Source organism: Ilyonectria robusta (genome assembly GCF_021365365.1).
Source record: "Ilyonectria robusta strain PMI_751 chromosome Unknown BGZ61scaffold_8, whole genome shotgun sequence".
Lineage (NCBI taxonomy): Eukaryota > Fungi > Ascomycota > Sordariomycetes > Hypocreales > Nectriaceae > Ilyonectria > Ilyonectria robusta.
In genome coordinates this window covers 1303199-1327231 of record NW_025764442.1, presented here as the reverse complement: position 1 = coordinate 1327231, position 24033 = coordinate 1303199, and the positions used below count along the sequence as shown (strand labels likewise).

The 24033-nt window shown below is 55.5% G+C and overlaps 7 protein-coding genes across 7 annotated transcripts; 4 read left to right on the top strand and 3 right to left on the bottom strand.

The window, feature by feature from the left end:
• Positions 1–332: 332 nt before the first annotated feature.
• On the top strand, positions 333–2925 carry BGZ61DRAFT_477256 (armadillo-type protein; the record flags this gene model as incomplete). Its single annotated transcript, XM_046248872.1, has 4 exons — positions 333–455; positions 720–1670; positions 1723–2349; positions 2398–2925. The coding sequence occupies 4 exons, from the start codon at positions 333–335 to the stop codon at positions 2923–2925; spliced, it is 2229 nt and encodes a 742-aa protein (XP_046105534.1).
• Positions 2926–3386: 461 nt separating this feature from the next.
• Positions 3387–4880, bottom strand: BGZ61DRAFT_450235 (uncharacterized protein). The gene is made up of 3 exons (XM_046245709.1): positions 4501–4880; positions 3952–4365; positions 3387–3899 (listed from the first exon to the last, which is right to left on the bottom strand). The coding sequence occupies exons 1-3, from the start codon at positions 4618–4620 to the stop codon at positions 3738–3740; spliced, it is 696 nt and encodes a 231-aa protein (XP_046105533.1). The 5' UTR covers positions 4621–4880; the 3' UTR covers positions 3387–3737.
• Positions 4881–5280: 400 nt separating this feature from the next.
• Positions 5281–7588, top strand: BGZ61DRAFT_418947 (phosphatase 2C-like domain-containing protein). The gene is made up of 3 exons (XM_046243450.1): positions 5281–6103; positions 6201–7208; positions 7270–7588. The coding sequence occupies exons 1-3, from the start codon at positions 5406–5408 to the stop codon at positions 7376–7378; spliced, it is 1815 nt and encodes a 604-aa protein (XP_046105532.1). The 5' UTR covers positions 5281–5405; the 3' UTR covers positions 7379–7588.
• Positions 7589–10061, bottom strand: BGZ61DRAFT_418946 (voltage-dependent anion channel-domain-containing protein; the record flags this gene model as incomplete). The annotated part of the gene is made up of 10 exons (XM_046243449.1): positions 7589–8024; positions 8093–8322; positions 8377–8419; positions 8479–8737; positions 8841–8990; positions 9058–9065; positions 9136–9305; positions 9363–9402; positions 9460–9559; positions 9865–10061. 10 exons carry the CDS (start codon positions 10059–10061, stop codon positions 7860–7862), a joined length of 1362 nt encoding a protein of 453 aa, XP_046105531.1. The 3' UTR covers positions 7589–7859.
• A 1191-nt stretch (positions 10062–11252) lies between these two features.
• On the top strand, positions 11253–12157 carry BGZ61DRAFT_477252 (uncharacterized protein; the record flags this gene model as incomplete). The annotated part of the gene is made up of 2 exons (XM_046248871.1): positions 11253–11507; positions 11591–12157. The coding sequence occupies 2 exons, from the start codon at positions 11253–11255 to the stop codon at positions 12155–12157; spliced, it is 822 nt and encodes a 273-aa protein (XP_046105530.1).
• A 1301-nt stretch (positions 12158–13458) lies between these two features.
• Positions 13459–16628, top strand: BGZ61DRAFT_531786 (Up-regulated during septation-domain-containing protein; the record flags this gene model as incomplete). The annotated part of the gene is made up of 3 exons (XM_046253772.1): positions 13459–13614; positions 13679–16474; positions 16533–16628. 3 exons carry the CDS (start codon positions 13459–13461, stop codon positions 16626–16628), a joined length of 3048 nt encoding a protein of 1015 aa, XP_046105529.1.
• Positions 16629–19962: 3334 nt separating this feature from the next.
• On the bottom strand, positions 19963–22510 carry BGZ61DRAFT_224709 (T-complex protein 11-domain-containing protein). The gene is made up of 2 exons (XM_046238151.1): positions 22426–22510; positions 19963–22195 (listed from the first exon to the last, which is right to left on the bottom strand). The coding sequence occupies exon 2, from the start codon at positions 22018–22020 to the stop codon at positions 20071–20073; it is 1950 nt and encodes a 649-aa protein (XP_046105528.1). The 5' UTR covers positions 22021–22195; positions 22426–22510; the 3' UTR covers positions 19963–20070.
• Positions 22511–24033: the final 1523 nt, after the last annotated feature.

Here is a 24033-nt window from a genome sequence, read left to right as displayed (position 1 = left end):
CGTCAGATGCAGCTGATGCATTAGCGCATGTGCCTGTCGGTCTTGCTGCACCTGGTTCGCGGTTCCTTCCCCTCGTTTTTTCTTGCTTGTTCCTGCATTGGTGCGTGTCAGTGAATAACTCTCGCCTCGGCCGCCAACCTCTCCCACTTCAACCCTCCACTCTCCATCTCCTCGTTTTTCTCTCTCTTCCACCCAACTTCACGGATTTCACTCCAACCACACTCACTCTTGTTGACCAAATCGATTCCTTCTTTACGTCGAGCCTCGATCATCTTATTCTCTTTCCAAACCTAATCTTTGGTTCTCCCGTTTCCTCGACTTGGTGCCTGACCATGTCAGCTTCCGAGGCCACTGGGTCCCCTCCGCCAAGGGTCATCCCCATCCCAACCTGTGTTCTTCAGGAGGACAACCCCAAGGCGATCGAAGATTCGCCATTGTCATCTGCATCTACTGGCGTAAGTAACCCGCATATTTCCTTCTGGTTTTCACTCGATGAAACCTCTTCATTCGCTACCCTGATGCCCTCCACGGCTTTCCCTTGCCCCAGCAAACCCTACAAGGAGAAACGCTCACCATAATAAAAGCAGGATTCTAGAGCCAGTACCTCGATGAAAAAGAACGTCACTGCTCTGGCAACCTCGAAGCTGGCTAACCAAGGATTGCCAAAGGTTGACCTTACCCTTTCTAGTCCCTTTCTAGTTTGCTGATCCTGATAGAAGATGAAGATAAGTCATGAGACATCGGCCGCCGAAAATCGCTACCCGATGGACAAACTTCTTGCCAAGCTTTCAGAGCAACAAGCCGTTCTGAACCAACAGAATGAGGCCTTGAAGTCGGGAGACGACGACAACTTGTACACGAGGGTCCTGGACCATGCATCCTCGAGCAACTCCCTTCCCATTACGCCTGCTACGGATGTCTTTCCAAGCACTACCCCAACGACGCGTCCAGCAAGTGCCACACTCGAAGAAACTCGCTGTGACAACGACGAGGTCCTCCGCCTCAAGCTCCAGCTCGCACAGGCTCAGAACGAAATTTCTAAGCTTGACCAAGAGCTTGCCCAAACTCGGTCTGTCAAGGCAGATTCCGAATGCGGCTTTGGACTGCGGGGTGCAGCACCAATCTCGCGCGACAGTGCTTGGGGACCGCCCGAGGATGCTCAGTCAGATACTAGTGATGCTATGTCGTCCACCACGTTCAATCGCACCAGGGGCATCTGGGGAAACCCAAAAGGCTCGTTTGCCAACATCACACTACAAGCTCCAGTGCCCGAGCCATCTCCGGGCAACTGGTTGGGAGGCCGTGGGTTTAACCAAGCCTACTCAGAGCCCAATGGGGCACCCTACCAAATGATGGATGGGTATCGAGGTGAGCGCCTCACACCTGATCCTGACATGGTGCGTTCCAACGGCGGTCGTCGTGGAAACCGCTATGAAAGCCGTTTCAACTCCCCTCAGCCGTTCAACAGTGGATACGGAGGTAGTTACAACAACGCCGCCGGTCAGTCAGAGTTCATGGGGAATCCCATGCCTAGTGGACCCATGAATGTCCCCCAGGGAGTTGGACCGATGGGAATGGGCATGTACTCACCTTACCAGCCTCAGCCCGTTGGGACGCCTCTGTCTCCCCACGCGTCTGAGTTCACTTCTAAGGTTGCCTGGAAGAATGAGGTGAGCACGATTCCAAAACCCAGGACATGGACTTTCCACTAATGAAGAACAGGCCGGAGCCCCTGAGGGACAGACCTACCTTCCACCAACGGAGCCACTCAACTACCGCCGTCTGCTGGACCGCAATGTCAACTGCAACTGGAAGTACATCGTTGACAAGATCGTCTGCAACAATGACCAGCAGGCATCCATCTTTCTGCAGCAGAAGTTGAAGGTTGGTACTCCTGAACAAAAGTACGAAATCGTGGAGGCCATCGTGGCCCAAGCCTATCCTTTGATGGTCAATCGCTTCGGTAACTTCCTGGTGCAGCGTTGCTTTGAACACGGCACTCCCGAACAGGTCATCAAGATTGCTGAGGCTATTCGTGGAAACACTCTGAGTCTCTCTATGGACCCTTTTGGCTGCCATGTCGTTCAGAAAGCCTTTGACTCGGTCCCAGAGAACTACAAGGCAATCATGGTCCATGAACTTTTGCGTCGAATCCCCGAGACAGTGATCCACCGCTACGCTTGCCACGTTTGGCAGAAGCTCTTTGAACTCCGTTGGACAGAGTCTCCACCGCAGATTATGAAGTACGTCAATGATGCGCTCCGGGGCATGTGGCACGAGGTGGCCTTGGGAGAGACTGGCAGTTTGGTCGTGCAAAACATCTTTGAGAACTGCTTGGAAGATGACAAGGTATGCTTTCTTGTTCCTGCCAAATTTCAAAACTAATCCGTCTTCTAGCGTCCTTGCATCGAGGAAGTACTCGCCAACATCGACATTGTCGCTCACGGGCAGTTTGGAAACTGGTGCATCCAGCATGTCTGCGAACATGGAGGCCCCCCCGACCGTAGTCGAGCCATTGACCATGTCATCCGGTACGCTGCCGAGTACAGCACCGACCAGTTCGCCTCCAAGGTAGTTGAGAAGTGCCTCAAGATTGGCGGTGCTGAGTTCCTGAGTCGCTACCTCGACCGAGTCTGCGAGGGACGCCGAGATCGTACTCGCATTCCGCTGATCGATATTGCAAGCGACCAGTACGGCAACTACCTAATCCAGTGGATTCTCAACAACGCAGCCCCACAGCACCGCGAGATTGTTGCTGCGCACATTCGGAAGCACATGGTGTCTCTCCGAGGATCCAAGTTTGGGTCCCGAGTTGGTATGCTCTGCACCAACCACGCGGTTACCACTCGCCCCGGTCCAGGTGCTGGGCCTAGCATGAGTGCGCGCATGGCTCCTGGGCCTCGCTACGGTGCCAGCTACCGTTGATTTTCTGGACTATTGACGGTTCAAGTCCAGGGCCTTTCAAGCTCCCGCGTGAAATGGCAACCAACCCTCTCGACCTTTGTGCCTCTATCCTTTGTCACCATCCCATATTGTCGGGGACTCCCTATCTGAATTCGCCAATCGTTCGTTCGTCAAGATCACACAGAACAAACCAGAATTTGTCGGCCTTTCTTAGAAACATTTTCCCACGCAAGTAATTTACAGATCACACGTCATCCTACGCTCAGCTGGCTACTGCTTGTTTGGGTGCATTGGACACATCATGGTTATGGATTTTGCAATATGGAGGAGGCAGCAGACACTAATCACCACAAGGAGGATTCTCTCTGGAGGAAACACAGTTTGCATCTCACACCCCATGAACCATTAATCTCATTAACCGAGGAGGCATCCCTTTCCAGGACCAACTTCAGTTAGCCCGCGGGCATTAGTGTTTTTGATTCTCGGGGATGGATGGGAGGATTGAATCACAGGAAACGTGTATGTTGTTTTGGGGCACGGCGGCGGAGAGTAGGTTAGGGAAGTTGTTTTGTTATTTAGCCACGACGCATTAATACAAGTTTTGCTTCTTTTTCCAATATCTCATTCTGACGGGTGATTAATTTTGTGATATCCATTATCAGGCTCGGGTTGATGGTGAGGTGGTATTCGGGAAGGGCAGAACGATTGTGTATGTGCCAAGTCTACAACATCATGAGCCGACCGAACAACCCAAACGCCATTTACGCCACTGATTCAAATATCTAGTCACCAAGTCCTTCGTAGGACTGATCCTTCGCGGAACTGGGATCTGCTCAGGCAGCTCCGGCGTGGGAGGAAGTAGGGGCATCGTCATCGACGGGGGGAAACTCGCTATCCAGAGCCTTGGGAACATCGGGAAGGACTGGAGCAGATGCAGCAAGATCCTTTTCCCAAGGCTTCCTCGGTACAGCTCTCGCACCGACGGGTTTCACGGCCTAAAGCAGAATTAGAGCTGCAAGTGTACTACGAGGATGGTCGGGAACTGACAGGATCTCTGATAATGGTGTTGGGAATCTGGCGGATGCCTGGGACGGGCTTCCCCTCTTGCAGCAGCTTGAGCATTTCGGCGAAGCCCATGGGGTAGTTGGGTTGGTCCCCAGCAGATTGGGCAGCAGCCTTGCGATCAACGTATAGGTCAGCCTTAGGGGCGGCCTGTTGCCAGTCGAGAGCCTCAGCTTGGGGTCCTTGGGTGGAGCTGCCTCGGCGGTGATATTCCTCCGGGAGGACATCCGGAGGCTGGCGATCCGGTTGCTGAGCGACCCAGGCCTGGTAACGGGTAAAGTCGATGGGGACGCCGATGCGCTGGGCGTAATAGAAGACTCGGGCGTGGATGGCCATGTCGGCGAGAGAGGCGCCGGGGTTCTGCTTGCCGGGTTCACCGAGGATGGCGTAGAGACCGGACTATGGATGGCGGGGTGATGAGTACGAGGACTGGGATTGGCGAGGATGAGGGTGAGGGCGAGAGGAAGGGCGAGAGGGAGGGCGAGAGGGAGGGTGAGGCATGAGGATTGTTGCTGAGAGTTGAGTCGTTCTCACCATGAACATCTTGTCCTTTGTCCAAGGGTACGCATCGAAAGCTTCAAAGACGGCACCTTCATCCTTGAGGGCGCGGATGCGGTCTGCGCCGGAGAGGGCGGCCGGTGGGGGTTGGGCCATTTCGGGGGTCTGGGTATATACTTGTTGTTGGGATGATTAGGAATAGAAGCACATTGCCGACGTCTTTTGTCTCAATGAGAGCTGGATGACTGAGTTGGCTAGTTGGATGTGTGACTTGAGCGACTGTGAGTGACTGAGTGACTGGGGGGTGTGAGGGGTGTGTGCCGGGTGTGAATGGAGCTCCGAGCAGCATGTGAGAATCTGGGGAGACAGCTGCATGGAGCATGGAGGGGAAAACCTCGGTAGCGGCACGACGCAGGATGCAGGACGGGAGGCTCTGGCAGTCAGAGGACGCAATCATTTTGACCGTGTCGGCGGGCTCACGTGCGACAACGGAACGGGAACGGGAACGACGAGGGATTCCGTGATCAAGTGAGCGCGGGCGTGTGGTAGAAGGATCGGGATTTCTCGGTGTAAGCTTAGAAGCTTACACGGCTGGCTTTATATATATATATTTTCACGCCGCTCCTCGCTCTGATTGTCGCGATAATGCTTCCCGCCGTGATGAACAGAGCTGCGATGGCACGGCACCAAACTCCCTGCAGCTCCAGTGTCTTTTTAAGTGCCGGCCACTAACAAGCCGCCTGGACTTTCAAAGCTTTCCCGCTGTAGCACACGCCATAGGCCGGCCGGCGCCCCACCTGCGTCCTGGTCGCAATCAACGGTCAGTGCAGCCACCTGCTTCTCCGACTGCCCCATGTCATCGCCGTCCCGCCGTCGTAGCAGCTTGGACTTCTCACCACCGGTCTATAGGTCTTGGTCCTGCGTCCCAAGCCCTCGCCCCGATGAATCGAGCCGCAGTACGGGCTTTCCGGACGACGTCGCTCTCCACCATCCGCGCCCTCTCCCGCACGACATCTCGCCGCGGCTTCTCCATCTCCCTCTCGCTCGCCCAGGCCAAGGCCAGCGCTCACGTCAACGCCAACACCAAAGCTCACGCCCAGGCCCAGGCCACCGCCCGTCGTCACCTCGCCTCGGGCCATGCGCCGCTGAGGTCCTCCATGTACTTCCGTCGCCTCCCCGTCGCCCTTGTCTCTAGCATCGTCGTTGGCTACGGCGCCTGGTACTCGTACAACACCGCCGCCGGTGTCGCCCCCAGTCCCGCTGCTGTCTCGCGCAGCCTCACGTCGACCGCCGCGGATGGCCTGCCCACCCGCACCGTTCTCGTTGTCGGCGCAGACGAGCTGAGGCAGGGCACCATCGTTGGCGAGGGCCCCATCTCCAAGACCACCAGCGACGACGGCCGCCGCATCGTCGAGATGCTCACCCCCGATCAGGCTGATCACAAGCTGCGCAAGCTGGAGCAGTCATACTCGGTCAACCGTGGCCAGGGCGTCACCCGTTACGATATTGTCCAATTGCCCAGCAACGACCCCATCGAAGACGATCATGCCGAGAAGATTGTTCAGGTCCCCAGCCGCGCTGCTGGCGCCGAGACTGACAACAGCGATTGGATGTTCTGGGGTGTCTTTGACGGTCACTCGTGAGTATACCCTTACTTGTTACCCATGTGGTATCTACAAAGAAATATAGATACTGGTGGTATCTAGAAAGAAACATATATACTGACCCAATCGTAGGGGATGGACCACCTCTGCTACATTGAGAGAGAGTCTCATCAGCTACGTCGCTCGGGAGCTAAACGACACATATAAGAAGGCCAAGGGCGCCGTTCCTTCCGAGGAGGACGTCAATGTGGCCATCAAGACTGGCTTCAACAATCTGGACAACGAGATTGTCCACAAGAGCGTAGAGAAGGTTTTCAAGGCGAGTTCCAAGACCGTCGCCGCCGAGCTGCTCCAGCCTGCGCTATCTGGATCCTGCGCCCTGCTGTCATTCTACGACAGCCGGAGCAAGCTTCTGAGGGTAGCCTGTACTGGCGACTCTCGTGCCGTCCTTGGACGTCGATCAGAGTCTGGAAAATGGACCGCCACCGCCCTCTCGGAGGACCAGACCGGTAGCAGCCCCTCAGAAGCTGCTCGTATGCGCAAGGAACATCCCGGCGAGGATCATGTGGTCCGCAACGGCCGTGTTCTTGGAGGTTTGGAGCCAACTCGTGCTTTTGGTGATGCAGTCTACAAGTGGAGCAGAGATACCGCCTGGAAGTTGCGCGAGAGCTTCTTCGGACGAAGCCCCTCGCCTCTACTGAAGACTCCCCCTTATGTCACAGCCGAGCCGGTTGTGACCACAACCAAGATCCAGCCCGAGAACGGCGACTTCCTCGTCCTGGCTACCGACGGCCTGTGGGAGATGTTGACTAACGAGGAGGTTGTTGGACTCGTGGGTAAGTGGATCGAGACACAGGCCAACGCCGCAGCTGGCTCCCAGTTTGATGCGGCGTGGTCTAAGATCTTTGGCTCAGCAAAATCCCCTCTCCCCGTCGAGGAGCGCAAGGAGGCGAGCCCCGATGGAAACAAGACCCCCATCCGCCTTGCGCAGTGGGGTATCGACCCTCAAGCCAAGGATCGCTTCTTGGTCAAGGACAAGAACGTGGCCACTCACCTTGTGCGCAACGCTCTTGGTGGTACCAATGACGAGCAGGTCTGCGCCCTGCTCACTCTACCGTCTCCCTTCTCGAGGCGTTATCGGTAAGCCTATTCCCTTCGCAACTACTTGTGTTGCCATTGCTAATGTTGACATCTTCCCCAGTGATGACCTGACAGTTCAAGTCATCTTCTTCGGCCACGGCGAGAAGACAGGCGAGGTAACGGTAAACCTAGATGCGACGGCCGCCGAAGACTTGAGAGCCAAGCTATAACTGAGAAGCAGTCGCCATTCGGCAAGTAATTGGTCAGCGAGGTTAGTTTCGAGGCGTTGTGGGGAAACATGATTTCTCTCTGTACGAATAGACGGCAAAGACGACGTGGACCGGCTTATACTAGACAAACTTGTGTGTTTGTGTTCCTGAAGAACAGTTGATTATCTGGCGACTTCGTGGTGGGACCGGGTTCTGGACTAAGATACGAACTTATTTTTATACTTCCAATGTGCAATGCTGCTGCGTATGCTTCCATTTCAGGCTATGCTGAACTTCTATATGCTCGCAAAATGTCTCAACGATTAATCCTCAACGCCACCGTGAATGCGACCTAGTATCTAAATCCATCACATCTTGCCTCGGTCTTCCAAGCCACCGTAGAAAACCTAGTATGTACATGAAGTTGCTGTGAAAGTGCAGATGAGTTCCCTGCGATGCACGCAATCCACGTGCAAAACCAAATGGAAAGGAACAAACAAGTCTAAATGTCGTTTTTCGGCCAGAGAAGCTTCTTCGTCTTGAGGCTCCACAGCATCCTCACGAAGACGCCAATCCATACACAGATAATGCCGATGGTCATGACGCACGCGAATATGTGCAGGCCATTACTTTCGAAGATGTCGCCCATGACACCAGTTGCTGTGACCTGAGTGGATGCTGTCAGCGAACGAATTACAATATCAAAGTAGAAAAATGTTGGAGGCCAGTACATACCAGGGCGGTGTTGGGAAAGACAAAGGACCACCAAGTCATCTGGAAGGGCATCCTGCTGCCGGGTCGGGTGTACTTCCAGAGGGAGCCGACACAAACAATGAAGAACCACATAGCGAGACCCCAGAGCCAGAGGCTGACGAGGACGCAAACAACCTTAATGATTGCGGCTACGTGAGGGGTTCCCAAAAAGGCCGGTGGCATAATGGACTCGGCTTGGCTGCCAAGTTGCGCTAGGGAGGGTTAGCTGTGAGATGTTGACGAGGTGGATGTGTGTGTTGACGGACCTATGCCGGCAGCAGTGAAGCCGTATGGCCCTATTGACATGAACTATTGATTTCGTTAGTGATGCTGGCATGGCATTGAGTAGGCTTCTAGAGTGAGCTTACAATGCCTGGTCTCTGCGTATCACGGGGAAGCTTCTGCGTCATGAGACGGTAGATGAAGGCGGCAGAGATCATGAAGGCAATGAGACATCCAGTGCCCTGGAGAGTGGCGGCGCCTAGGGCCATGGCCGTGGGGTCGAGTGAGAGGGTCCGTCCGGATCTTTGGGCGGCGGAGATGAGATTCGCGGCGAAGGGTGCATTAAGAAGGAGAGGATAAGCGGGAAAGACCCAAGTTGGAGTCATCGTGTGGACGGGGAAGACGCTGTTGATGGATGTTAGCGGTTATGGTCGTTAGAGCAGTCATGATGACAGTAGCAAAGTGCTACCAGGGACCGAGGGGAATAGTGAATGTGGACACGACGTACAGCGTTGACCAGAGAATGAGGTAGAGACCAGCACTGGCGCAGACGCTCACAGCAGCATGGATCCAGAACATGATCTCCATGGTGCGGAGGAGCCAGGGGCCGGAGCTGGGGATCCCGTACTGACAAGTGTTGATCATGATGACGGCGATGCTGGAATGCACGTCAGCTTACTGGGACCAACCAATCATATTCATTAGTTATATAGACAAGGACTCACGATACGAACTAGAATGAAGGGACATATTAGTACCTGTCTAACCGAAGACTAGCAATTATGAAGCGGGGCGAGACTTACAAAGGCTGGGATGAAGAGAGATTCGAATTGGTCGGTGAAAGAGCGGGTGAAGGTACCGGGGCGTAAGCGGAATCGGATGGAGAGCAGCACACAATTTCCAATGAAGAGGACGGCGTTGAGGAGGACAAAGAAGACGCCAATGCCGTGGATCCATGGGTATTTCCATTTCACTGGGCGAGGCTCGGTTAGTTTGGAGGAGAGGATGGGATGGCAAAGGGCGATCTTACATGCATGAAGGATGTTGGCAATGCCACCCGTGGACATGGTCTGTAAGAGTTGACAGTTAGCCACGGGGATCTGGTCAGACCTAGTTTGAGAGCTCACCATGGTGAAGTAGGTCCACTGGTAACACGCAATGCGGTCTCTGATGCCAATCCTGTGATTGGGAGACGCCTTCTCGGCGCTGGCCATGACATGATTTAGACTAGACGACAGGCTATGCCCATGATTCAAGCCATTGGGTGTCCGGGAGCCGTTCTCAGGGAGAGGAGGTCCCGTGGCGACGATGTACGAGGGCCGTTGGACGAAGATTGGACGGCGCGTGGCGGCCACCAGCGCGGGGGGAGCTGCAGGCGTAGTGGCTGTTGTAGCGGCTGCCGTAGCACCGGAAGATGACGCGAAGAACGGCGGGAGGTTGTCCTCAGACGGCGACTCGTAGCCATTCCCAGCTCCGGCGCCGACGCCAACGCCGACGTCCACACCGGCGTCGGGGCCGAACTCCGGCTTCACCAGTCTATGGCGGGCGGGGGCCATTCCGGCGGCGGGCCGTCAATGTCCTCGAAGCGGCGGGCGAGCAGCTTGCAGACGCAGTACAAGGCCACGAGCGCAGCCTCCTCCATATGCGAGAAGGCAATGTGGAAGTAGACCAAGTACGTGACGAAGATGATGTGATGGAGGATGAGGGTGCCAAAGTCGGAGAGCGGCATGGCTGCGTTAGCCGGGGCTGCGTCTCTGGGGGCCCTAATCTGCCCGGGGGCCGGAGTAGGACGGGCGGAACGGCAGCGAAAGCGGGCGCCAAGGTGGATTCTGCTATGGAAGGGTGGGAGCGGACGAATGCCGGTTGACGTGTGTATGTCGCAGTGGTGGTGGTGGTGGAGGTGAGAGGCGAGAGGCGAGAGGCGGGATGGAGGCGAGCGATGCGTGCGTGAGAATGGAAGGATGAATGGCGATAGGAGGTTACGGCGCTGTTGGCGCGGGAAGGACCATGAAGCGAGAGATGCTGTGTCTACCCCTCATGCCCCTGTAGACCCCTAAAATCCTCCCTAGCAGCCCGCGGTTCTGTCTGTCTTCGACTGCGAAAAAGCCTTGGTTCTGTTCACAACTTGAACGTACATCGGTCTCTCCGCCTCTCAGCCCGGCACTAAAACCTCCCCTCGGTCCGCAACTCCAGCGTCCCGACCACCGGTGTATTGGCCGGGATAATAACGCCAACGGTCCCCCCACTCCCGCCTGCAGCACCAAGAACCCAAGAACCGCGGTGACGTCTTTGCTGGGGCTAAATTGCCCCAGGCTAGGCCAGGGATGGAGCCGGCATCTTTGAATTACAGCAGAGGCGGCCGCCAGTGCTCAGAGCTCCGCGGCCCACCCGTGTTTATATTGTGTAAACACCAAGCCAACGGTGTACGCCCATCCGTCTCTACCTAGCAAAAATACCCAGGCATATTTGACCTTTTTTTCTCTCCGATTTTGCCCCTTGTCGATCCTAACCGCAACGTGTCGTACCCCGGCCCATCAAAGTAACATGGAGATTGAACCCCACCGCCCCCCCAAATCCCCACCATTATCCGCATTCACGTGATTTCCATAATGCCACCTTTGAGATGCGTATACGGGTTTCCACGGATGAACGCGACACGTAGAGCAGGGAGATCTCACCAACACCAATTGGATCAACGCTGAGTCGTAGCTTCTGCGTCGCCGCTAGGTTACTCCAAGGCTCGAAACGAGCCCCTTGCGCCGTCCCTCGCCGACCGGAGCTCCCTCAGCGCGGCTGGACCACGTTGACATAAACCGACACCACCGGGGAGATACCGCGACCCAACCCGACAACCCATCCTCAGCTCCTAGCAGCATGAACCGATAGAAACGGACCCCCAGCTACCGTCGCACCTCCCGAAATGTCCTTCACACACGCGCCCGTGACCCGGCTTGCGGTCATGGGTCTCGTCGCGGGCTCCATCCTGGCCAGCATCCTCGACGTCAAGCACTACTTCTACATCCTCATCGACACCCACATCTGGCGCTACCGGCAGTTCTGGCGGCTGATGACCTACCAGCTGTGCTATGCCAACTCGTCCGAGGTGCTCTTTGCTGCCATGACCATCTACAACTTGCGCATCATCGAGCGCATGTGGGGTTCTCGCAAGTTTGCTGTAAGCTGCTCCCGCGGTGTTTCACTTGACAACCAGCTCCTGCAGTTTCTGACCAAACGTGTCGCTAACAACTGTGTTCCTAGTCTTTCCTCATTGTCTCATATCTCCTCACCGCCAGTCTCCCCCCGCTTGTCATGGTTGTCCTGCGGCCTCTGACTGCTGGATGGTTCAACTACATGCCGGCAGGTCCGACTCCCATCATCTTTGCGATGCTGGCGCAGTACCACGCCATGGTGCCGCACATGTACAAGTACCGCGTTGCCACGTCCGAGGCACCGCCAACAAACGAGCCATTTGTCGGGCTGACCTTCTCGGACAAGTCTTACAAGTATGCCATCGCCGTCCACCTAGCGCTGCTACAGTGGCCGGGCTCGCTACTGGGGGCCGTCATTGGCTGGGTGGTGGGATACTCGTGGCGGGAGGGACTCCTGCCGGCAGCGTTGGTACGCTGGCGAGTGCCGGGCTGGGTGGTGGGGCTGAGCGCACAGAGGCGCAGCGCCGAGTTCGAGGGACTGAGGCGGCGACTCGAGGGAGAGAGCTCGGCCGTGACGACGGGCGCGCAGGGAGCCCAAGGCGCGGGTGATGGACAAGCTGAGCGGAGGAGGACCATGGGGCAGCAGATTTACGACCAGATGCGAGAGGTGCTCTAGCTGGAGCTTGTGCGGAAAGATAACGAGGACGAAGTACGTATACTTACTCCCCATCGACGGTCCGTCACATAGCGGGAACCAAACTGCACGGGATGCGCAGTGTGTCCAACCGCAAGACTCTGAGATAGGAGGACGTATGAACTGTCTTGACCGACAAAGTCAGATGTCGAGATCAACAGGTCCGGACCCTCCAAACCGCACAAACGCGGGCGGTCGGCTGGACTCAACGAATTCAAAACTTGGTTGTTTATAGCTGGTGGCGTTCAGCCTTGTCACGCTCAATGGTCTTCACCTGCGTCTGCGTCTCTGCGAATTGAATTTGGACGCGAATCTGGGTCTGGTGCTGCATGTATGTGAGATGACGGGGGGACGCAATGCCAAATGCCGGTCATGGGGGGTTGTCATGGCAAGCCACGGCACCGCCCACTCCTCGCAGTTGGACGTCAGCTGAATCGACAGCACGCACAGAAACTGGCGGTGGATGTCAAGAAGGACTGAGCCGCACGGGCTATAAATAATAACTTCCAAATTGAAAGCACGCTTAGGAGTTTATGGAGGGTATGGAATCAGCACCATTCGTCTGATGTCGGCCGGTGCAAAATAGTTGACAGGCTCCGCCACGAGGAGGAATCTTAGGCCCCTAATTTGGGCTAGCCGGCTGCCGCAGTGCCGCCCATTTCGAACCATGCCAGCGGGATTTGCGCAACCAGTTAGGCGTCGTGGAGTCGTGGACGCACCCGTCCAGGGCAGTTCCCCCCAGCCTCCAGCGGTGGGGCCCACTAATCACATAGAGCTGATGCACACTGCAGCACCCTGCACGCGCTGAAGTAGACGCCGCCCATCTCGACCTCCACGAACTTGGGGATCCACTATCCCAAATGGACTTGTCGATGGACCTCCTTTTCCCTTTTACTTTCCTCCTCCCTTTCCTATCCGGCTTTCCACTCTCGTCTGCACCCGACCTCTCGCGCTTCACCTAGATTACGTGCTTCCGCCGCAGCTGTTCACCCTCTGTTCTACTTGAAAAGGACCGTCGCCGCGCAATACCGTCACCTCCCAAGGCCCCCCCCCCCTGCGCGGCCCTCGTGGGCATCCCAGCGCCTACCCGCCTCCTTTGTTCAACCCACACCCCCCCGGTCCCTCGAAGCCAGCGCGAAGCCCACCAGACATCCAGAGTCTCATCCTCCGACCTGCCCCCGTCACCTATGGCCCCTGGAGCGAGTTCCTGAGCCGACAACTGCATTCTTTTCCTTGTGTGATGTGTTGATGACTACGATAACGCGACATTGAGCTCCGCAGTCATGAATGTCTACGCGACGGCCGACGCGGGCCCCTACGACTATGCCGACCCCAGGCTGTCGCCCACTGCTCCGAGTCCCAACGGCAAAACGCTCGTCGAGGGCTACCGAAAGGACATCCTCACGGGCTTCGAGCAGGACCCTCCGCGATTCAATCCAGTATGTTCGAGCCTGCGCCGTCGAAGCACACGAGCCGCCGAAGCAGCACTGACAGCCTTTCTAGATGAATCCCGATCGCACCCAAAGTTCGGCCCTCGTCGACCTCACGGACCCCATCCAGGTGCATCTGCTCACCGAGACGGCCCTCTCCGACAGCAAGCAGTATGAGATCCTGTCGCAGGAGGAGGTGGATGATTTGAAGAAGCAGTCCCAGTCCCTCAGCCAGCGGGTGGACTCGACCCGAGCCAACCTGACGATCCAATCGAAATACCGCGATGCCGCCATCTCCATGGCCAGGCTGTACTCCCCCGGCCGTATCGATGGAAAGCGAAGGAGCTTACTTGGGCGGCACAGCGGCGACCAGACCCGTGCCAGGGAAGCAGAGGCCGAGAGGGTGGCTAGCGAACGAAAGTGCGAGGAGCTTGCGTCCGAGCTATTCAACCTCGAGAAGCGCTTGATGGAACCTCAGCGTCGCCTGCTTGAGCACACTGCCGGTATCCTTCAATTGACACACAAGGCTCCCAAGAAGAAGGGAGCCCCTCCGCTAGGCCAACAGCCCCCCAACGGTATGCCCGGTAGTCCCGAGAGCCTCTACACCTACAGCCGCAACAGCATGGACCAGGCCGCCGAGGGCAACTACTTGGACGAAAGCCCGTACCAATTCGACCCACTGGACGGTCTACAGACGCGGCAGCCTCACCAGAACCCCCTTGAGATCCCGATCAAGTCGCCAATCCGGGAACAAAATAACCAACTTCGAGAGGAGATGGAGCGGGTGCGCGAAGAGAACAATCATCTTCGTAACGAGACGGATACTCTAGTCCGGTCCATCTCAGATATGGAGGTCCGGCTAGAAAACTTGAACGGCTCGTTGCGGGACGCCATTGTCCGATTCAACCCTGCCAAGAACGATGACTACTTGGATCCCCCTTACGGAATGACGGAGAACATGGAACCAGGCGATTTACTCAAGAGCCATATGGACTACCTCGAGACTGGTCTCTTTGCTATTCAGGCTGAGCAACAGGAATCTGCCAGTGGCCAAAACGGTAGCGAAAAGTTTGGCCAACGTATCGAGTCATTGAACAGACATATCCGAGAGGTTCTCCTCACCGTCGACCCGGGTTACCCCGCTGCTCCCCATTCGTCAGAAGCCGATATCGAGGACCAGTTTGCTTACTTGGAGGACTCGGTGCGCGCAGTGGACTCGGAGTTGGAGCGGGCTTTGGACGCCACCAACATGGGCTCTCTGCGGAACCAGGACAGCGACCAGGTGGAAACGGTCTTGAGAGGCCTATGGGATATTATCCAATCAGGCTTTGCAAGCATCAAGCAGCAAAAGGACGAGCGCCGAAGAGCTCGCATGGAGAAGGGTCTCGATGATGAGGAGGGCTCTGACGATGAGTTCGATACCGACGAGCCATACACCCTGAGCGGCTTCTCTACCCGAGTTCAGTGGCTGTACCGACAAGCCACCACGCTCAAGGACCAGAAGATCGTGCTGAAGCGACAAATCAAGCAACAGCGAGAGCTGAACAACAAATCCGATGCGGAGAAGGACGAAGAGCTTGCCAGAAAGCAGGAGGAGATAGAGGAAAGCCGAGTACTTGTCTCCCGGGCCGAGAAGGACGCCATGGACGCCCAGACTATGCTCTCCGAGGCACTTGAGGATCTCGAGCATGCTCGAGAGGCGGCCGGTGCTTCGAATTCTGCCCACGAAGCGATTGAAGCTCGCAATATCCAAATTCAGGAGCGCAATGCCCAGATCGACAAGCACTCTGCTCTTCTCCAGGAGCGCGATGCTCAGCTCCAAGAGCGCAATGCTCAGATTGACGAGCACGCTGCTCTGCTTCAGGAACGCGATATTCAAATTATTGAGCACACGGCTTTGATCCAGCAGCGTGATGCTCAGATTAATGAGCACACGGTTCTGATTCAACTACGTGATGCCCAAATCGACGAACACACGGCTCTGCTCCAAGAGCGTGATGCTGAACTTCAGCAGCGCGATGCTCAGATTAACGAGCATACTGCTCTGCTCCAGCAGCGCGATGCTCAGATCAACGACCACAGTGCTCAAGTTGAGGAGCGCAATGCCAAGATTGCCGCTCTAGAGTCTGATTTACAGGAGTTGCAGGCACACGTGGCGTCAGCAGAGTCTAGCACTAAGAGCAGCCGGGCTATGTTGGCGGATGTCGATTCTACGATTGCGGCCCTCAACGCGGAATTGGACGAGGCTTCCCGATCAAGGTCGGCGGCTGAGGCATCTATGCAGAAGCTCCAGAAGACGGTGGACGCTCAGAAGGCAGAATTAGCCGAGAAGAAGAAGATGATGAAGGTGAAGGAGGATGAACTGGAGCTTCTTAACATGAACCTTGCGGAGATCAAGACAGAACTCACCATCGCTCAGGCCGAGCTGGACGCCGCTTTCGGAACCAGAGCAGAGCGTGCTGCTGACGTCGCCGCCATCAAGACAAGCGGCGAGATTGTCAAACTCCAAAACCAGATCACCAGGCTCAAGAATGAGCTCTCTGGAACTGTCCAGGAGCTAGAGGACGTCACCAAGGAGACGCTGGGTGCCGAGCGGGAGAAGATCGAGCTGGAAAGCAAGCTGGACGATGCCTTGGCAACTAAGAGCTCGCTTGAGGGCGAGGTGAATGGTCTGCGCGAGCGTTTCGAGGAGGAGATGAGCAAGTCCCACGAACGCATCACAAAGCTACAGGAGGAGCTAGACAACGAGCGCCTCAGGGCCGTGCCCGGCCACGGTGGTGGCCGGATCGGAGCTGGCGCGTCGTTGCTCAGCGAGCAGTTCAGATCCACCATGAGAGAGGAGAGGAAGAAGTTCCAGGAGGAGATCAAGGTATGTTTTGTCCCCAAACTCAACTGGAGCACGACAGATGTGCTAACAACGATTGCAGGAGGAGCGTTCCCGAACCCGCAAACTCGAGGAAGAGCTTACTCGGATGAAGCGTGGTCAAGGTGCTCCCGCCAAAAGCCCCTTGAGTCCTCGATAAGTAATGACGGCGCAATTTGCTTGGTCCTATTTTGGTCACTGACCCTAGGGGCGAGGAGATTCCTTGAGGACTGTACACTATTTCTTCTTCCTCCAGTTGTTGGTGCTCTTTATTTCTTGTTCTTCTCTTCTTTGGAGCTGCGTGAGATATCATATACATGGGAAGGCCGCCTGATCCAGCATCTTGACGTCAAGACCGGACGGTAGCCGGGGGGAGTTGGTTTTTTTTTTTTTTTTACTTCAACTTGTTGTACTTGGGGGTACATACCAGCCACATTGCGGGAGCTTTTGTACATGGGCGATGGACCACCAAAAAAGACTCAGGGAAATGGGAGTCGAAGAGATATGTTCCAGGATGGACGAGAATGATGAGTGTTAGTTCTGATGGGCATGGCATGCACGGTGGGGAATAGACATGACGCATTATTATTTTTGGATTCCTTAGAGCCAGGGTTTGTTCAGAGGTACTATTACCAAATGCAAACATTGCCAAATAATAACAACGAAAACTTATACGCCATCGCTTGAGTCTCTTTTGACTTTTAACTCTGTCGTAACTCAAAGGTTCTGCACTCTTAACCAACGTGGCTCCATTTGACCGAGCGACGTTTCTCCAGGGAGTCTTGAAGCAAGGATCCAGGATATTTTCTGTAGATGTCTTGTGATGTGCTCCCCTTTCCCTTTTTCTAGACCAGAGGCAATGTTCAGCGGTTGCTCAATGGTGACTCTTCGTTTAGGGAAGGGCCTCTACAGCCTTCGTAGCTAGGTTTCGACACCCTCTAAGTTTCCACATCTCACTTACCCGTCCCTTTATTTTGGATGTCGGGTGAAGATTTATCTTCTTGTTAGAAGATGATGAAATTGTGATGTATTGATGATTTAGAAGACAGAAAACTGATTTCTCTTTTCCGGATCACTTCATGTCGTTGTCTCCCCTGGCCGTGTCTCGGTTGCACTTTGGGAAAGGTCACAGAAAGTTCACGAACAAAATTTAACTAGAAAGCTCAGACCAGGAGCCATTGATTGATCAAAACACATATAAAGTACATCACGTTATTTTGAAGGTCTCGAAGTGATAAAAAGCCAGCTTCATTCGGCCATGGGAGTTCTCATTGACTTTGTGGTTACTCATAAAATAATGATACCTTGATGAACCGGAGAGACACTATGACCATAGCAACGCAACTGCAAATAATGCAGGTAAGCCAGCATACAAACCTCAGCGCTACCGCCTATTAGGGCTCTTTTAGCTTTACTCAATTCTGTCACAACTCAGTTCACAGCTGGAGCCTTTGGCGAGCAGAGAAGTCCAGGCCGAGCCAAACCTTTAGCCTCGAGGCGTGCTTGAGTCACAAGGTAACATTCTTTGGTGACCGCTTCCTAGGACGAAAGCCTCCGCCTATCCGGGTGCGCACGCCAAAGGGAGAGGGAAAAGAAAATTAGGCGGCAAGTAGGCAAACCTCAACCCAAAAGGCATGGCGCAGCTCAGCTGAAAGGGGTTCACTTCTGAAAAGGTACAAGTGTGTGTTACTGTGACTGCAGGTGCAAGCATCCTGTACGAACGCAGCGCTATGCAGTGGACGCAAGGCGTGTCATGCATGGTGAACTCAGCTCGGCCATGTTAAAAAGCAATGAGCCGCGCTTACTCGGTGTGGGTTGTGAAACAAACACCCACCCACCCCGTGGAGAGAAACTTGTCAGTGACTTGGCGATGTGATGTGTCGTAGAAAAGTAACCTTGGTGAGAGTCGAAGAGGAAAAAGAAAAGAAAGTGCTGAGATACGCATTGACGGGGGGGGAGGGGTGTTTATCTTTACGCACTGGTGAGATATCTCTTGCACGGCATCCGCCTGCATACGAAGTACCGATTACATGATGACAACACTCAATCCCTCATTTCAAAGAGCACAAAATCCCACGAGGCTGAGACTGAAAACACCCCCAACCTTCCTAAAACAGCGACGTCGCACGAACCATCGGTGTGCGTGCCCATCACCGAGAGATCGTCAGGGCTTTGCACCGTATTCGGGTGACGTCAGGGAAACCCCCGGCTGCCTTCGGATGCGGACCGGCCGGTCGGTGCAAATGACGCTGCATCGGCAAAGATGAGGTCTATTTTTTTTGGGGGGGAGCTGCGTTCGTCTTACCTAAACAGAAAATGCTGGTGGGCGGGCGATGCTTCGCCGTCCCCCTTGCCGGAGACGCCGGTGCGCGCCGGCCGGGCCGGGAAAAGTGGATGCGGCGTGTTGGGGCGGTGCCACATCACGGCGCCGAGTCGAGCTAAGGAGGGGAATCACAGCCAACACCTGCACACCGTAGTAGCACTACTGTAGCAAACCAGTCACATATCATGTGTGTGTGCGTATGTATGGACTACATTTGGGCCGAACGGCGGGCGGGCGGAAGTCCCATATGCAGAGCCAAGGTGGTTGGTTGGTTGCGACAGCAGCACTCGAGACGCGTCTCGAATCACCAGTAAAAACATTAAGAAGCCGAAGTGGGTAGCAGTAGCGGTGGAAGTAGTGGTAATGGTAATGGTAATAGTTTAGTTAGTCTAATTCCGATCTCTAATGGCGCCCCATGTATGTACAGAGTTGCGTGTGCATGCGTGTGTATGTGCGTGTGATAATGTTGAGTGTGACGGACGGGTGCTAGTGTGATGCATGTCTGCCCGCGTGTGCGATGGTGATGTGAAGTGGGTGTGCCCAAAAAAGCCCAAAAACCCTAATTCTTCACTCCACAGCAGCCCAATCCCAATCACCCAAAGGAAAAAAAAAGGTCTCGGTCATGACTCAAATCTTACAACGCAAAAATACCCTGCGCCATGTATCAGGGGGTTTCATTCTCCTGCCGTCCCCAACCATCCATCCTGAACGCCGCCGAGGGACAAAAAACAAAAAGGCAGCCAAGTCGGTAAGAAAAAGCAACAAGATGTGACGCGGCAGAGGATGAGTGAACCAGTTAAAAAAGCAAACCCAACCAACAAACAAATAATCGAAAAAAGACACCGAAAATGCAAAGCTATGAATGCAGGGTTTGATCCTGTCCCAGCCTGTCTAATAATCTCCGCCCCTCCTTTTGACTCTGGTTGCGAGAACGGACGAGGTGTTCAAAAAAAAAAAAAAAGGGGCGGTGTGTGTGTGAGAGTGTGAGTGGTGCGTGTGAGGTTGTAGTTCGATCCAGCCCGGTAGATGTGTCTCTAGGATCGAGTCCGACGTCGCGATCCATGCGAAAGATAGGCCAGCTGGGGTATTCTGCCGATGACAAGGAAATGACGATTCTTCCGAGGAGGTCGCCACGTGGTGCCGATATCCCATTCGTATTGTAGAGTCGATATTAGAAGAGTGTAGTAGAGGTGAAGTGGAGGTTGCGAAGTGTAGTTGTTGGTGAGTCGCTGGACGTGCTGCCATGCCTGATGTAACGCAGCCCGATGAGATGCCCAGTTTAGTCCATCGACATGTCGTCCTCATCCACATAGGCCATGCGAGCCCAGATTCTCCAGTGCACAACGCCCACGTGGGCAATGCGAGTAGCAATGTCTTCGATTCCGCCCTCCTGCTGCCCCACGCGAATGGCGGCATCCAAGTCTCGATCTCGTCCAGCATCCAGGCCACGGTTGTTGCTCGGCACGCGGTTGCCTGTGGCGATCGAAAACAGACACACGCCCGAGAGCGACTTGAAGTAACGGACCCGCGTGGCCAGTTCCGCAACGAGTCGGATGCGATAAGCCTCCTCGACCTCCTCGAAGATGGGCGATGTGATCTTGGAAACGTTCTGGGTGAGCTTCTCTTCGAATGCGGGAAGCATCTCGGAAGGTGCGTTGGTAAATCGGAAGATCTGGAGTGCCATCGATGGTGCCATGGCGCGCCAGCGGTCGAGGTTGTGGAGGTCATGAGGAGCCTGCTGGAGAAGAGCCACGAGCGAGTCGCGCAGATTGCGTGCCTTTGTCTTGGACTCGTTCATGTCGGGAACCATGTAAGAAGGCATAATCAGAGAGGATCGGGGGGACGAAGAAGCGGAGCCAGCGGAGCTCAGGGCAAGGCTCGCCGGCCTGGAGTGCGAAGGAGGAGTGTTGAAGTTGAACTCGTTGTTGATCATCGACGGCATCAGGGGCTCGTCCTCCGAGGCGTGGTTAGAGAACGCAGGCGTCGTGTTGAACCGGGCTATCCTCTCCAAGTCTTCGTACATACGCATGCAAACATCCAGATTAATAGCGTCGAGGATATCAGACCTCACTCGGCTCATTCGGTCTTCGTCGAAGAAGAAAGTGCCAGGAAGGGGCTTATCGCCTGCTGAAGGCAGCATCGATCGTGAGAGACCCTCGAAGAAGATACCCATGTCTCCAAAAGCCGATGAGGTCGTGCCTCCATTGCCGGAGTACGTCCTGGCGGCGTCACGGTACCAGGGCTTCGCATCCCCGATATCCATCTTGCGGTTCCGTAGTTTCTTCATCAGGAACTTCTGCTCAAAAGCAGTCGTCTCCTCGATCAGAGCAGGCCGCAGGCATCGAATCTGGTGGTTCGCAACGTCCAATTTCATCGCCTCCAGCACACTCAGCAGACTGCGCATACCATTGACCAGCTCATCAACGTCGTTGTTGCGGTTGCCGCTGCTTAATTGGTTGTACATGGAATCCACCCACTCGTCCCGCATAGGTGCGCAGTGTGATTTGAGCACACGCGAGAGCCACAGGGCCAGCTTCTCCAGGTCGGCGATCCCTTTGTGGAACTGCTGCATCAGAAGCTCGACATTAAGACCCTCGTCGAGAAATTGTCGGTCCCGCTGGGGTACCAGAGTCTGAATAATGTCCTTGACGGCCTTGAGAAGTTTAGGAAGGCACCAATCATCTTCCATGCCGTGCTTCTCGTAAAAGCTGGATCGGTCCACGATAAACTCTACCAACTGCTCCTTCAGGGCGGTCCAAAAGATGCTGGCCCGGTCGTGTTTCCTTCGGCCCTTGTCGCCCTCCACATTCGGTCTAAAGTGCAGCTCAGGGTCAAAGTTAATATCGTGTCGGAGTTTGGGGTTGTTGATAATCTTGGAGACTTCCAGTTCACTCAGGCTTGACCTGGTTACTGGGGGCTCTAGGGGTTGATAAGGGGCGGGAGATTTGCGGCCCTCAGGGGCAGGGCTCGGTGTTGATAAGCCATCAGCGGAAGGCTCCCTTGAGAGTGGTGCGGCCACGGGGCCAGTGGTGGTTTGTGATGGGTCGTCGCACCGGCGCGGTGAAACTTGTGATGTCTGTACTGTCTCGTCCTTTTCATCCTCGGTGGGTTTTCTCTTGACCTCCTTCTCAGGTCTAGTCGCGTCACCCTCTCCATTAGGTCCTGGAGCCGAAGTGGACAAATTCCTCGATCTCTCGACCGGTCCACCAAACCCCTGATCCGCCGTCATTTTGCAAGTAGCGACTCGGTGTTGACGATGTCTGTGAAAAGTCCGGACAACTGAAACAGTGATTTGAGTGTGAGATTGGGTTCTCGTTAGGCAGGTGGGAAGAAAGAAGTAGGTTCCCAAGTGGAGGAGACAGAAGGTTTACTCGTCAAAGGCAACTCGAGGGAGTAAACTAAGTCTATTGAGCAACAGTCAGCAAACGGGGAGGGTTCTAGCATGGACCAAGGCAAACTTGAAATTTGAGGGGTGCGACATGGCAGAAGTCACGAGCGGGCGGCCAGCTGCATGAGCAGTCGGTTATGGACTGCTGCGTTGCGCCTGTGCGGGTACGCAGTGGCGGGATGGATTGACCATCCGGGGCTTGTGCGATGGGGGGCGAGATGTAGGGAAGCGTCAGGGCTTGCTTACATGAATGCAATGCGAGGAAGCGTGTCCAAGGAATTGCAGCAATTAGCGGGCGGGACAGGCGGAAAGCGTCGTGTTCGCCGTGGTTTCTATTGCGAGAGCCGGGAACAAGGGAAGTCGGGTGTTCGCCGTCGATGTTAGCCCGAGGGTAGGGGCGCCGAGACTTGTTTGCCTGCAGGAGAAAGCCGATGAGGCTAGGTCCGGAGTCGTGCTTGCGGTGGAGAAGGGTTCGCGTGGTTCCTTAGTGGCAATGGGTGGTGTTGAGGTACAGCGCGATGCGTGAATCCGGAGTTCGTGGTTCGTGGTTGGCGGTTGTGGTTGGCGGTTGGCGGTGTTGTTGGTGTATTATTATACTCGGGAGCCGGGGGGAAGGGCGGCGAATGCAGTGCAGTGTGGTGCGAGAGCGAGAGTGCACGACCGAAGCAGATGGCGAAAGAGGACGGTCAATCTAAGAGCCCAGACACGAAAACCAAAACCGGGAAAGGAGAGGAGATGTATGAGAGAGCAATGAAAGAGGAGGGTAACTGTCGCAAAGATCTTTTTCCAAGAGGGAGTGGAAGGAGGGAAGAGGAAGGAAGGGAGTGGGAAGGCGAGGGAAAGGGGGCAGGATGGTCTAAGCAGGAGCGCGGAAGTTAGATGGATGGATGACCGTCCCTCAAACACCACACTGACACCGACGCAGACCAAGGCCCGAGGCGAGTAAGGGCCCTTCCACACTTGGGCTTGGGAGCAAAAAAAAAAATTAGGGACGCCGAGCCCGGCATAGTCGTGGCATGACACACAGTACGTACTCTGTAGCTAAATCCCATGGATGGGTAAGGTATAGCGCGGGCCCTGCGACGAGCGAGAGACCCCGTCCAGGGCCCGCGCCGGGCTGATCGCCAGGTACCTCGGGGGTACTCGGTACGCCCAGCATCGTCGCTTTTGCAGTGCACTACACTACACGGACACGCATGCAGCGATTGAATGATGGTGGATGGGAGGGCCCTGAAAGGGGGTGTGAGGGCGTGGGTGGGCGTGTGGGCAGTCTGTGTTTTAGTGGGTTATGGTGGTGTGTGGGGGGGCGGTGGGTGGGTTACAGGGCGTCCCGGGTACCTTGAGTAGTGGTTTCTAGCACAGGCGTGACCTGCAAAATCCAGGGCGATGCGTGTCGCTGGTGTGCGCTGGTGGTAGCCGCTGGCCGCTGGCCGCTGGCAGTTTGCCGGGCAGTTGCCCATCCCGCCCGCTGCCCCCCCCCCCGGGAACCCCAGGGACCCGTCGCCAGATTTTAGTCTGTTCTTCTGTCTTCTGGGTCCCGGTCACTTTCGATGGCGCCGAAGGAGACAAGGCGAAGGAGCCCAGCGAAAGTAGGTGGCCACCAATACCACCAAAACCACCGCCACCCGGGGCGTACGGTAATGAGTAATCTAACAGTGCAGCACGCAGCGGGAGCGGCAGCGACAAGCAGCAGGAATAGCGGGTAGCTAGCGATGAGGGAGTCACTCACTACTCACTTCACTGACTCCTTTCTTGCTCCCGCATTGCATCGCAGGGCAGCAGAGGCGGAGAGAGGGAGCATCGTGGGCTTGGTCTGGTCTGCCAAGGGAACGGACCAACCGAGGCATTGCGTTG